Raw genomic sequence first — 13607 nt, forward strand, 5'->3', positions numbered from 1 at the left:
CGGAGCCATTTCCAAGCGGCGGATGCTGAGTCACTGCAGGCCCCTCCGAAACACCTCGCAGGGACCCGCCGGGGTAACGGGGGCGGGAAGGGGACGGAGCGGGGCCGCGGCGGGCCGGGGCGGGCGGGGAGCGGAGCCCCGGCGGGGCGGCGGCGGGGCAGGGCGCGGCGGGGTGTGCGGGGGTGTGCGGGGGGGGTGCGTGTGTGTGTGTGTGTGTGTGCGGGGCGTCGGGCGCTGCGGCCGGCGGGCCCCGGCGCTGCTGAGCGAGAGAAATGTGAGCCGGCTGCACCACTGCGGCGGCACTGCGGGGCGGGCGGCAGCCGAGCGGGAGCGCGCAGGCAGCGCCGCGCCCGCCGAGCCCCGCGGGAGCAGCGGGGCCGGAGCCGCCCGCCCGCACCTGCCGGAGCGGGGACAGGGGGGTGCCCCGGCCGCAGCCCCCCGGGGCAGCCAGCCTGCGCCGTCGGCCCGGGAGTGTTGCATCAGCCCCGAGCGGAGCGGGGGGCTCGGCGGCCGGAGGAGCCGGGGGAGGGAGAGCGCAGCGGCGGGCGGAAGGTGCCTCCCCGGCGGCGGCGTTACCTGCCGCCTCCCCCCGGCAGCGGCTCCCCGCCGAGCATCCGGAGCCAGCGGAGCCGGCGGGAGCCCGGCGCCGCCAGCCCTGCCTTTGTGCCCGGTACCCTCCCCGCACCGCCGGGAAGCTGCTGGAAGAGGCGGCGGGGCCGTGGGAAGCGGGGCCGGGAGCCACGGCCCGGCCGGGAGCGGCGGTGGAGACCCGCCAGCATCCTCGGGGAGCCGGCACTTCGCACGGGCAGCGCCCGCATCCCTCTGCCTTTCAGATAACCTTTAGCCGCTTGGGCCTCCAAACCTTCACCGGGGACGGAGTGGGGGTCTGGAGGCTAAATTGGAGACACGGCCACACCGGGATCCCCCGTCCGAGGCACGGCGGGCCGATGCAGGTAAACGACCGGCAGCGACCGTCCTTTTGGCCGGGCAGCCCGGGGGGCATCACCCTGCGGGCGCGCAGGCGCGGGCGTGAGGACGTGTGTGTGTGCGGGTGTGCACATGTGTGTGCACCGCTGGGCTGCGAGCGCGGCAGCGCGACGTGGGCCAGGGTGCGTGGGGCTGGGGGTCGCGGTGGGAGGTCACCAGGGGGTGGATGCTGCGGGTCGTGGAGGGGTGCTGGGGAGGGCCCCGGGGGCGATGGGGATGCGGGGTACGGCGGGGTGCTGCGCCAGGGCGGTGCACGAAGGGGTGTGAGCGTGGAAACGCGGTGGTTGTGCGCGGCGGCTGCCTGGCCACACGGATCGCCGTGCCCGTTGGCGCGTTGCGGGTGAGTGCCTGCGCGAGACCTGCGGGCAGCGAGCCCCCAGGGCTGCTGCTGTGCGTGGGGCGGGATATGCACTGCTTGTGGGGTGCGGGGTGCGGGATGTGGGGTGCAGGATGTGGGCCCGTGACGGGGGATGCGGGACGTGAGACCTCCCTCCCCGGGGCAGGCATCGCAGGATGCTTGCAGGACCCCAGTGCCACCAGGGCATGGTCCCTGGGGACACCCCCACTGGGGTCGGGCAAGGATCCGGCCCCCCACGGCTCTCGGGCATCCAGGGCTGAACCCCCTGCGGCCTCTCGCTGTCCCCAAGGGCTGCTGCTGCAAGCAGATGGCCCCCTCGGGCCCCCTCCGTCAGGCCTGGCAGGGCTCGGCGGGAGCAGGCATCCCTCTAACAGGATTTGCAGCGTGATGGAGAAGAGCGCCTTCGCCCTTCTCGGAGGAGAGACAGGCTGTCGCCGGGGCTGCTGAGGGAGAAAATGGCCACGGGTTGGCTGCCTGCCCCCCATCTCCTGCCCCCAAATGTGGCCTGTCCTCTCCAGCAGCCCTGGGACAAGGGCAGGGAGCTGGGAAGGGGGAGAGGAAGCTGGAGGGAGGGATAATAGCAGGGACAGATCAGGAGCAAGCAATGGAGGTAAAAATAGATCCACTGAGCAGAGGAGGGGCTAAACGTGAGAGAAAACCCTGAGCAGAGGCAGGTCGGTGGGGGAGCCCCCCCGGGAGGGGCCCTGCATCCCAGCGGGGCGCAGGGGGACCTGCCCTCCCGGCCCCCAGTGCAGAGGGGGGACCCGGGACCCCATGCTCAGGGCCGCCGAGGAGATGCCTGGGGGGAAATACCTGCCTGCTCCCGCTTCCGCCGGCCCAAACATGGGGGCGGATGGACAGGACCTGCAGGGCTCAGTTGCCAAAGAGCCGGGATGAAGGCAGGCACGCATCCCGAGGGAGCGCTGGCAGCCGGTAGATCCCCGAAGAGCCTTGGATCCAACCCCCTCTCGCTTTTCATTTCCAGCGAGCACGAAGCTGAGCTGGGGACGGAGGTGCCGGGGACGGAAGGGACAAGGCGCGTGGCAGCCCCGGCACCAGCCAAGGTGAGCTGCCCTCCAGCGCGGGATGCTCCCTGAGCCCCTGCCCCGCGGGAGCTGCCGGTGACAGCAAGTGGGAGAGCCGGGAAGTCAGAGCCAAGGAATTTGCAAACACATTCTTCAGCGCCACGAGGATCCCACGGCGCGTAAACAGGAATAAAGGCTGGGCAGAGGCGGGGGCCGGGGCGAGGTAGGGGCTGCCCCTGGTTCCTGCGAGACCCCCCAGACTCACCTGCCCCGGGCAGTGCCCGGCACCACGGTCCCCAATTGACCGTCCCTGACTGCAGCTGATCCGGCACGGGAAGCGCCAGCGAAGGCGAAGGGGGGGCTGCCGAGTGACAGCCAATGTCACGTTAACGTCCCAGCGAGGCGCTGCGGGGAGCCGACGCTTTGATCGCCCGCCCAAGAGCATCCTCCTGCCTTCCCCTGCCCATCCCGGCCTCGCGCCCCGCGCCCTCGGGGCTGGCCGGAGAAGAGGGGCGCGGGGCCCGCTGGCGCTGCCCCGTCTCCCCAGGATGCTCTCCCGCGCCAGCGGCTGCTCCCGGTGCTCCTGCTCCGCAGCCAGACCGAGATTGAAAGCTCAGCAGGCTGCCGGCATGTTTTAGCCTCATGCAGGCGTCCCTCGGAGACCCCAGAGCAGTGGACAGTAATGTGAAAACGATACTCATGTCGTGTCTGAAAGGGCAACAAGTCATCATTAAAATGGAGGCGATGAAAATCATCCACCCGGAGAAGTTTTCGGAGCTGCAGGCCTCACAGCCGCGCTATGCGCCGGCCCCGCGCCGTGAGCCGCCCCTCGTGGCCAAGCGTGCGTGGCCCTCCGAGTCCGAGATCATCGTCAACCAGGCGTGCGGGGACATCCCCGCCTTGGATGCCACCACCAGCCCCCTGCCGCTGCCCCGGACTCCCCCTCTGCCGCGGCGAGAGCGCGGGTACCAGAGCCAGCGGAAGGGCAGCTCGGAGGTCTGCTACCACCGGCAGCCGCCATCAGATGAGGTGATCGTCAACCAGTACGTGCTGCACCCCTCGACACCCTGCGAGCCCCTCGAGTGCCCCACCTGTGGCCACATGTACAACTTCACCAACAAGCGGCCCCGCATCCTCTCCTGCCTGCACTCGGTGTGCGAGGAGTGCCTGCAGATCCTCTACGAGTCCTGCCCCAAGTACAAGTTCATCTCCTGCCCCACCTGCAAGCGGGAGACCGTCCTCTTCACCGACTACGGGCTGGCGGCACTGGCCGTCAACACCAGTATCCTCAACAGACTGCCGGCCGAGGCCCTGGCCGCCAACCCCGTCCAGTGGAGCAGCGACACCGACCGCAGCTGCTACCAGACCTTTCGCCAGTACTGCGGGGCTGCCTGCACCTGCCACATCCGAAACCCGCTGTCTTCCTGCACCATCATGTGAGCCCCGCGCCCCTGCCTGCACCTCCCGGCAGCAGGGCGGCCGGCGGGTGGGAGAGGACAGCGCAGCGCCGTGGCCGGTCCTCAGTCCCTTCTTTGCCGGTGGCACAGCCCGGGGATGCTCTGATGCTCACTGTGGGCAGGGACGTGGGACTGGCGTCCTCGCCGGTACTGGTGGGGGGCGGTGGGCATGCTGGGACCTGGCGGCAGGCCCCTGCACCCCGGTGGTGCCTGGGGAGAGGGACGCTGGGATGAGAAGCTTGTCCACCAGTGCATCCAGGGGCTCTGGCTCCCCCGAGTCGTGCGGCAGGTGCCCCCGCTGTGCATCGAGCATCTTGCCGTGCTCCTTCCCTGGGCACTTCTCCCTCCTCTCTCCCCGCGGCTCTCGAGAGTGGACGCTGGGTCCCGGCCGGAGCGACACCCTCCCCATCGCCCCGCAGCCGCCGGCGGCAGCACAAGGAACCCTGGAGGTGCGCAGTGCCACACTGGGTCACCCGCCCAGCACAGAAGGCGAGGACAGGTCCCCGGCTGCCCCCCCTGCTCCTTCTCTGTAAGTTATTTGCCAAAGCTTTCATCTCAGCGGCCAAGCCGCCATGCGCCCGAGTCGTTGTAGCCATGCCAAGCTGCCGCACCGGCCCCTCGGTTGCGAACAGACACGCGGCCCGTTTCCTCCGCAGGCCCTTGAGGAAAGCTCCACTTTATCCTCGTTTTGGAGGATTCTTGTTTTTTCCCCGGCCGTCCCCAGCTGCCCAATCCCAGGCCGCTACGCGTTCACAAAGGCATTGAGCTGTGCCCGTTCTCTGCTGCTCCACCAGGGCCCTGCACCGATGCCCCATGGGATGGCTCGGGGGAGGCGGTGCGGGGTCCGGTACCCCAAATTGCTGGCTCCAGTGAGGGGATTTGGCTGGGCAGGGGGGCAGAGGTCTGGCTCCTGCCCACGGTCCCTCCCCTGGAGCAGCACCTCTGCTCTGACCCCTGCGCGGAGGGGCTGGCAGGGCAGCAGCCTCCTGTGCACAGTCTTGCTTTCTCCAGGGCACTTGGAGGGGTAAATTTGCTGCCAAAAAAGCAAAAAAATAAACCTAAAAAACTAAAAGAAAAAGCCATAATTTGCGGGTGCTCCCACGGGGCTGAGCACCACAACCCGGCACGGCCACGGCACCAGGGGCACACGCTGCCAGGTCCCCGGGCACCAGGGCTGCGTGAGCCACGGGGGCCCTGCAGAGCCCCATGCCCTGGAGGGAAGAGCAGCCCCCGGCGCTGGCCAAAGCCCAGCATCCACCCAGGGAGAGGGGCCGAACCGTCCCCCCCGCCCGCCCCGAGGGAGCAGGCGATGCCGCTGGCACAGCCCCGGGTACCACCCCGCTGCCGGTGGAGAACGGGGGCCGATACCGTTTCTGTGTTGCTCTGCCAATGCCTCCCGCTGCTGGTTGTGACAATGATCATGTTTTATACCCGGCCTTGTTCTGACCCCCATCAGTCTCCCCAATAAAGATTATATTGGAACGAACGGCGAGCTGGCGTCTCGGGGGGGCGCGTCGCTGTGGGCCGGAGTGGGGCCGCACACCGGCCGGGATGCTGCGCATGGCCCCGCTCGGTCCGTGGGGCAAGTTGGGGGAGAGATACCCAGAGGAAGGACTGACACCTGTGACCTGGCTCTCGGCTCTGATGTGGTTATGTCCCCTCCCTGCCCAGTCCCTGGTCCCACCACATGTGGCTGGTCACCGGGGGCTACCCTGCCCACCTTGGCAAGTGGTCCCCACCCACACCAAGGGCTCTTAAATACCTGCTGGATGTCCTGTTCCTCCCCGAGTGATGTGGTACGCTGCGGGGAGGATTTGCCAGCCTGGCCCAGGCAGCACCCGCTGGCGAAGGTTGCTGGGCAGGGACACGGGCAGATGCACCCACAGGCCCGGCCATGTTCACGGCCTCTCTGCGCCATCCCCAGCTGCACGCAGGGACTGCCCCAGGGCCCAGCGTGCACCCAGCAGCACCGGCAAATGGCACCGGTGAGGAGCACCCACCACCTGCACCGAATGGACCCCAGGGTCACCATGAGGGCAACTCTCCAGCTGGGAGGGGCAGAAGTTTGCAGCAGAAGCAGGCGGGAGGATGCTCTCAGGGCAGCGTGGTTCCCCGGGGCGTGAGCTTTGCACGCAGGCTGGCGGGCGCACACGCGTGTGCACAGCGGAGGGCGCGTGTGTGTGCACGCACAGCCCCGCTGGCCCCCGAACCTCCTTTCTCTGGGAGCAGCGACTGTCTCTGCCCTCTGCTATGGGCCACTGTGGAGCAGCTGCTTCCAAAGCACCGGCACCTCCCCGGCTCATGGCTGAGCCCTGGGGGCAGCTCCCACCCTCGGGGGGTGCAGGGTGTGCGGGGTGGCTGCGGACCCCTCGTGCTTGGCTGCTGGTTCCCCCCCCAGAAGGGTTTCCATGCCCAGAAAATGAAACCACATCCCAGTCCTTGGGTGCTGAATTACAGCATCAATAATGCAGCCGGTGCCAGCCCCAGCCCCGAGCGCACCATGGCCATGATCTGGGCTCCCCAGCCCTGCACCCCCATGCCCGCTGTCCTCCGTGGGGGTGGGGGGCACTGGCAGTAGTGCTGGGGGCTCCTGGCGGCCACGGCATACCTTCCCAGTGAGCCCAACGATGTGGCTGCTTGGGGAAGCTGGGGCAGCCCCAAATCTGGGATGAGCATCTCCATCACCCCAAAGGCTCATCCTGAAGCCAGGATGAGCGCCTCCATCTGCAGGGCCCCAAAGACACCGAAGCAATGGGCCAGCCAGGGCAGCAATTTTGCCCTCAAAGCAGGAATTTGCCCTTTTTATTACGTAAGGACGAAGGGTACAGTGCGTCCTCACCCTGTCGTGGTACCTCTTGGGCACAGAGTAAATTTAAAACCGCTAATTTGATTTCGAGTTGCAATTAAGGAAGAAATGGGGCCTTTCAGGAGTAAGTGCTGGGCAACAGCCCATTTCGCCAGCCCTATTAACCTCGAATGAGCGCTCACTGGAAGAGGGGCCCGGGTGTACTGCGGGGGGACAGGGACGACGGGGAGGTGCCAGCCCTCGCGTCGCGGCTGCAGGTGAATTAAAAGTCTTTCAAAGTCACTCTGGGATCCCAAGCCCTGAAACGCTCCCGTGGCCACACTGAGCTTTGTGCCTCCAAGCCGGGTTTTCAAAGCGCTCCAAGTCCCACCGGCTGCTTAAACACGGCCAGGACGTTGCCGTGGGAGCAGGTTTGGCCACGTGTGGGCAAAGATGCTCACAGACATTCCCAGATGAGCTGGTTGTAAAAATCTCCTCGTTGATCAAATGTCTGTCCCAGGCTGGGATGAAACTCTGAGCTCTCCCAGTGTCCAGGTTGGCCCGTGACGGGAGAGGGGAGCTGGGGGTTGAATGGCTGCTGGGGATGACCCTTCCCCAAATGCCCTTGGTTTAGATGTGGGAAGGGCCGGGAACGGGCAGTTCTCTGATGGTTTGGCATGGGTTCAGAGGATGATGTTTCCCAGCCGTTCTCCCCAAAACCGGCTCCCACAGCCTGGCTGGCCAGTGCTGGGGGTTGCGCCAGGCCAGGGGCAGCTCCGAGCTCCCTCTGGTGATGGGTGGGCAGCCCCGGGCAGCGCCGAGGCTGGTCCCCATGTGTGTGGCCCCACCGGTCCCCATCCTGCCCCGCCACCCTGCCGGGAGGTTGCACAACGGGACCGGTTCCGCGTTGGCACAGAGAGGGGGGAGGATCCGGCCCCAGTGCAGGGCTGAAGGCTGTGCTGGGCTATGGGGTAGCACCGTGCCAGGCTGGGAAGGAGGTGGCTCAGCATCAGGGCTGGGCCCTCCTTGGTGACATGCAGCCTCAAAACCTCAACCCGAGGCGGTCCCGCACCCGAAACGGCTGTTTCAGAGGAGAGGAAGCTGCTTGCAACGGCTTCTGCCAGCACCCAGCTTTCACAACGAGGAGCAACCCCACAATGAGAAGATAATAGGTTGTGGCATGGAGCCCGAGAGGCTGTGACAGGTCCCCAGGGCAGCGCTGGCCCCATGGACGGGGAGGGACTGCTGCACTCGGGAGCTTTCTTGGGGTTAAATCCAGACGAGGGCTGCCTGCAGGCACAGGCACCTGCTCCCGCTCCCTCCCTGGCTCCATGTTCAAGGCTGGACTCTGGCGCGGGAGTTGCTCCCAGCCCCTCACCACTTTCGTGCTGTCCCCCTGGCCGCTGTCCCTCCGGCCTCGCTCTCACGGGTGCAGGATGGGGACAGCGCTGGCATGTCCCCAGCGTGGGGGCTGAGCGGGGAAGGGGAGATGCTGCTGCTGGTTGTGGTGCAAAAGGGGTGGGGATGCCTCCGACCAGAGCTGGATGGGGCCCCTGACACCCCCACCCCTGCCTGCCTGGCGGGTGAGACCGGGCGCACTCGGTGCATGCCTGAGGCTGGCTGTGCTGCCGATGTCCTCGCTGCCACCCGGGCATGGCTGGGCACCAGGGCGAGGGACACGCCAGGCTTCAGCGGGAGAAGCCAGGAGAGAGATACGGCCCTGGAGAGCCCCGGGTGGCCAGGTCCCTGCAGGGATGGGGACGGCCATGTCACCAGTCTGGGTACACCATGTCACCCGCCTGGTGCCAGCAGCTGGGAGATGCGATGAAGCGTTTGGGGTGCAATGGGGTGTCAGGGGCTTGTGGGAGGGGGCAGATGGGGTGGAGTTGGGGAGCTGTGCTGGAACCCATGGTGGGGGGGAGAAGGGTTGGGAGGCTGCCATGGGGCAATGGCGGGCAGCAAAGGAGAGCTGGGGGGCTGGTGAGAAGGTGGATGGGGGCTGCCCGGGGGTGTGCGTGGTGAGACTGGGGTGCGTGGAGGGTGCTGGGGGCTGCAGTGGGGTGCTCAAGGGGAGACAGGGTGCATATGGCTGCTGGGGGGGGATGTGGTGCTTAGTGGGGGTGCAAGGAATCAGGGGTGCCTGTGTGGGGCTGTGTGCGGGGCTTTGGGGGGTCTGTGCCGGGGGATGGTGCCCCGCAGCTGGAGCCCTGCCACAGCCTCCCATGGCTCTCGGCATGCCGCCCCCGGCCCAGCTCGCCGTGCTGCGGTGGGTGCCGCTCGCCGCTATCTCGGCACGCTAAATATAACCCAGTCCTTGTGAGCGGACATTGCAGCCAGGCTCCCACGGGCCAGCCCTGCCTGCACGCCGAGGCACCGTGGGCAGCACCGCTGGGCTCTGCATCGCCCACGGGGTTGGTCCCGCACCACAGCCCCCCCAGACACCCCATCCCCGGCGTGATTTAGGTGCCCTTCTCTGGCTTTCAGCACCCAGAGGTGCCGGCAGCCTGGCAAGGGGAGCGCAGACGCACTGGAGGGTGCATCGTGCTCCGTTGTGTCCCCGTGAGGACAGCTCTGGCCTGGTTTGCCCAAAAGCCCGTTATAATTCCCATGTAATGTGGAGCAGGGACACGTGCCAGGCCTCCCACGCGGTGGCAGGGCCCCCCGGGTGTCTGAGCCCCCCCTCCCCGCAGGCCCCATCTAGCTGAAAACGCCCGCGGCCGGGGCCGAGCTGGCGCTTCTCCTGATGGAGCTGCTCCACTTGATATAAATAAATATTCCTCGGTGCGATGGGGGCCGGGGGAGACCTGCCTGCCTCTGCCTCCCAGCCTGACCTGTTTTGGGGTGCCCTGCTCCTACCGCTGCCTCCCACACCTTGGCACTTTGCTGGAGCAACGCACAGCAGCGCTGATGCTGAGAGCAGCACGAGTGCCCTGGCAAAGCCCGCGGCCCGAATCTCTGCGCCCGTGGGCACAAGGGCACGGGTTTCCTGCAGGGCTGTGCAGCGTTGGCTCACCCCCCCCGATCTGGCTCCCTTGGCAGGAGGAAAGGGAAGGGGGGGTGGTACCCCGCGGTCCCCTGCAGCCGCAGCCCTGGGGAGGTGCCCGTGGATGTTTCCGGGGAGAAGGGCGAAGCTGGGACGCACGGCTGGTTGCACAACCCCGGCATGGCCGGGCAGGAGGACAGGGCACTGCGGTGTCAGCCAGCCCCCATGGTGGGGACAGGCAGAGTGGGGCCGGAGAGAGGTGACAGCACAGGGGAGCGATTTGGCACGGGGTCTGCGCAGAGCTTTGGCAGGGCGCCAAGAGGAGGCTGGCAGGGATAAATAAGGAGCAGCGCATCCCAGGCTGCTAAGATGGGTGCCAACACCGCAGGAGACTGACCCCCGTGATGGGATCTTGGGGGGGGCCATGGGGGTCTGACACCTCCCTGCCACCCACCACCAGCTCAAAGGTGGCTGAAAGCCTGGAGCCATCCCTGTCCCCGTCCCCTCGGGGTACAGGTGTCCCCAGTAAGCAGCTGCCAGCCCCACGCCCTGCAGCAGGGTGGGGAGCAAGGGTGCAGAGGAGCTGGGTCGTGGCCTGGGCATCGCCCTGGTGGGGTCCCAGGGAGCGGGGCACCGCGCCTGGCTGGGACACAGCCCCCACGCAGGGCCGGCTGCCAAGTGAGGAGCAGAGCCCGCACCCTGCTCAGCGCCGAGATATTCCTGCCTGCCACAGCCGTGGGCAGGTCCCATGTGGGCACAGCCCCGGTGCTGTGCTCACCGTGGGCTCCTCTGCCTTCGGTGCCTGGCTGGGGCCAAACCTGCCTGTCCTCGAGCACTTGGGTCCCCGCTGGCCGGTCCTGCTAGGTGCTGCCAGTGCCAGCCCACGGGGAGGGAGCCGTGTTTGCTCTCTTATCTCCACGCAGGGCAAGGCATGAGCACAGGCTGGCACCACTCGACTGGGGCTGGGAGGTGCCACGGTGCGGGCAGGCACCCTCTCCCAGGGTAGCTGGGGACCACTGGCTGTCCCCGTCCCCTCCTTGTGTCACCGCTGGACCCTGAGGGGACATGCTCAGCCCAGACCAAGCACTGAACTCAGCTGGACACGGCCGTGGTAAAATTGCAAATTGTATTTCCAGTCCATGCTGGGGAACCCCAGTCCGTCTGTCCCAGGCGCGGGTAGCACAGCCTACGGCACAGCCCTGCTCTGCCCGCAGAGCCCCTCCGGTCCCCAGCCCCGTGCCAGGGACGTGCCCCCGGTGCAGGAAGGGCCCCTGCTCCATCCGCCCCTTGGCTGCTGCAGTGATGGGTCACCCAGTGCCTGGTGGGATGTAGGCGATGCCCAGCTCTGGGCTCACCTCCCTCAGCTGCCCGCTCCACCTCCTCCGCTGCCTCACCCGCTCCAGGCTCACTGGCAGCGCCGGGGCATCCCGGGCACCTGGGTTCACAGGTTTGCTCCCAGGCTGGCATCACCACCCAGCACCAGCCCCAAGGGCACAGCAGGAGCAGGGCTCCTCGCCCCATGCATGGCCCAGCCTCGAGGCACAAACCCAGCGCTATTTGTCAAGGATGAGGAAGAGCAGCACCATCAGGACGATGGGAAGGAAGATGAGGAGCAGGCTGAGCATCTCAGCCGCCAGCAGCAGTGCCAGCACTAGGAGGTAGCAGCAGCGGCAGCGGCGCTCCAGCCGCCCCAGCCCGCGGATGAAGCAGGGCGGGTAGCGGACGCAGGGCAGGCACCCAAACATGCGGCTGGTGTGGAAGCGCACCTGGAAGCGATGCTCAAGGGCGCCGGCGAGGCCTGGGCGCCGGGGCGGCAGGGCAGGGGGCCGGGGAGTAGCCAGGGCATCGGAGGAGCCGGGTTGAGCATGCAGCAGGAGCAGCTCCTCTTGCAGCTTGCAGATCTCCCACTCCAGCATGGGCGTCTTCTGGCGGCAGATGGGGCAGCGGACGCGGCCGAACTCGGCGCCGGCAGCCGTGTCCATGATGGCGCGCAGGCAGGCACGGCACAGCCCGTGGTTGCAGTTGAGCAGGGCCGGTTTGTGCCGCTGGTCATCATAGGGCTCTGTGCAGATGGGGCACTCATCCTCGCTGCCCGCCGGCACGTGGTAAGGCTCTGCTACCGCCTCGCTGCTCAATGTCTCCTCTTCCTCACCGGAGAGGCTCAGGAAGGAGCTGGAGGCACTTTCCAGGCTGGGTGACCCCCGCCGTGGCGCTGGGCTCTCCCCACGGGGCAGGATGGGGCTGGTGGCGGCGGCGGCGGGAGGGTCCTGCCCCGCAGGCAGGGCGGCACCGTGGGCAGGCGGCTCGTCATGCCCAGGCGGGAGTGGCTCGGTTGTGTCCTCCGCTGGCGGCAGGTTCCAGCGTCCCCAGTCAGCAGCAGGCGCCTCTCCACAGAGCCGGGGCGGCTCCCCGGGGCCCCCCGACCCCGCAGTCTCGCTCTCACCCCGCTGCTCAGCACAGCCCTCCCCACCGGCTGCCTGCACCGGCTGAGGGCCAGGCTCTGCCTCCTCGCCTGTTGCCGGCTCCATGGGGGCAGCTGCTCCGCGGCCGCCCCCCTTACCCACCGCCCCCTGAGTCCCCTCGGGGCTGGGTGCGGGACGTGGGTGCTGCTCCAGGGCAGGAGGTGCCTTTCAGCACAGTTGCTGGAAGGGTTTAAAGGCAGCGGCATCCACAGAGTCCCGTCATCCCTCCGGCACGGTTTGGGGCCCCCTCCCAGGCCAACAGGTCAGGAGCCCCGAAAACGGGGCGCATCCCCATCACCCTCACCGATAGGCCACCCCAAGAGGGGCATTGCTGTGAGCATCCAGCAGCCACTTCCTCCTCCTCCTCTTCCTCCTTCTCTTCCTCCTCCCCAGCGTCGACGAAGTACTGACCCGCCACGGTCCGGAGGAGAGGGCAACGAGCTGGGCGCTGCCAGGCTCTGCCCGCTGCGCCGGCAAGGGGTGCAGGCGTGGCAGGCACCCGTGCAGGCAGCTGCTGCCTGCTGTGGGCCAGGCAGGGCTGGGGCCGAGCCTGGCTCTAACCAGTCTGGTTTGTCAGCTTCTGGAAGCGGCTCAAATGCAGGCAGCCCGGGGCAGGCAGCCATGCCCGCGCCAATCAGCTCCCGCAGGAGCCGGGGAGGAGCTGGGCCCACGGCCGCCTCTTCCCCTTGCCCAGCAAAAATGGAGCCACTTCTACGGCCAGCACTCGCCACACCGCTGCCCATGGGCCATGGCAGCATGGGCCCTGCTCTGCTCCCAGTTCCGCCCCAATACGGCCCCCCAGCTCATCCCTGTCCCCTGGGTCAGTCCCTGCATGGGGCCACCTCACCTTGCCATGTCCCATAAGCCGCTTGCAGGGCTTGGAAGGAAGAGCACAGCCTGGATAACGCCCCACGCAAGGGGACGGTGTCACTGGCATGATAACTGCCACGCAGCAGCTCCGTGCTGGCCCCCCAGCTGTCCCCAAGGCACGGGGACACCCAGCTCAGCCTGGGTCTGCAAGTGCAACAGCTCCTCGCAGCAAGGCAGCGCTGGCAAAGCAGCGGGGTGGGGAGACCCAGTGCCGTAGCTCGAGCAATGCCCCGGGGCGCCGCTCGCCCGTGCAGGACGCCATGATTTGGCGTGTGGGAGGGTGGCTGGGTCACAGCCGTGGTGTGGCACCGCTGTCCCTTCCTGTCCCAGCCTGCTCCCAGGGACTGTCCCTGGCTGATTCATGCCCTGGGCCCTAATTGCTATTTACACAGTGGCATCGAGTTCGCTGAACTGGGGGAGGAAGGTGGTGGCACTGGCATCACTGGGCCACCAGCAGGGCCAAGAGGGCACACGGACCCGAGGCTGCCAGGGAAAGGGCTGGAGGCTGCTGGCTTGCCTGGCCCCGGCTGGAAGCGGCTCCCAGGATGGGGTGGAGGATGGGTCCAGCAGAGCAGGCGCTCAGGGAATGGGATAACTCGATGGGAACTGGCACTCAGACCTTGGCATCAAGCAGGCTCAGGAAAACGAACTGGCAGCAGAGACAGAGGGATGGAAGCTTC

General features: G+C 67.6%; 2 protein-coding genes across 2 annotated transcripts; one reads left to right on the plus strand and one right to left on the minus strand.

Moving 5' to 3' along the window:
- Positions 1–596: 596 nt before the first annotated feature.
- Positions 597–4773, plus strand: RNF208 (ring finger protein 208). Its single transcript, XM_082327204.1, has 2 exons — positions 597–953; positions 2331–4773. Exon 2 carries the CDS (start codon positions 3013–3015, stop codon positions 3808–3810), a length of 798 nt encoding a protein of 265 aa, XP_082183330.1. The 5' UTR covers positions 597–953; positions 2331–3012; the 3' UTR covers positions 3811–4773.
- Positions 4774–11148: 6375 nt separating this feature from the next.
- On the minus strand, positions 11149–12123 carry LOC309597893 (ring finger protein-like; the record flags this gene model as incomplete). Its single annotated transcript, XM_082327879.1, has 1 exon — positions 11149–12123. One exon carries the CDS (start codon positions 12121–12123, stop codon positions 11149–11151), a length of 975 nt encoding a protein of 324 aa, XP_082184005.1.
- Positions 12124–13607: the final 1484 nt, after the last annotated feature.

The sequence above is a fragment of the Platalea leucorodia genome (assembly GCF_965183815.1).
Source record: "Platalea leucorodia genome assembly, chromosome: 15".
Lineage (NCBI taxonomy): Eukaryota > Metazoa > Chordata > Aves > Pelecaniformes > Threskiornithidae > Platalea > Platalea leucorodia.

What these genes read in the sequence shown, in the direction of transcription:
- RNF208 (XM_082327204.1), top strand. Translation starts at nt 3,013, where the DNA reads ATGCAGGCGTCCCTCGGAGACCCCAGAGCAGTGGACAGTAATGTGAAA.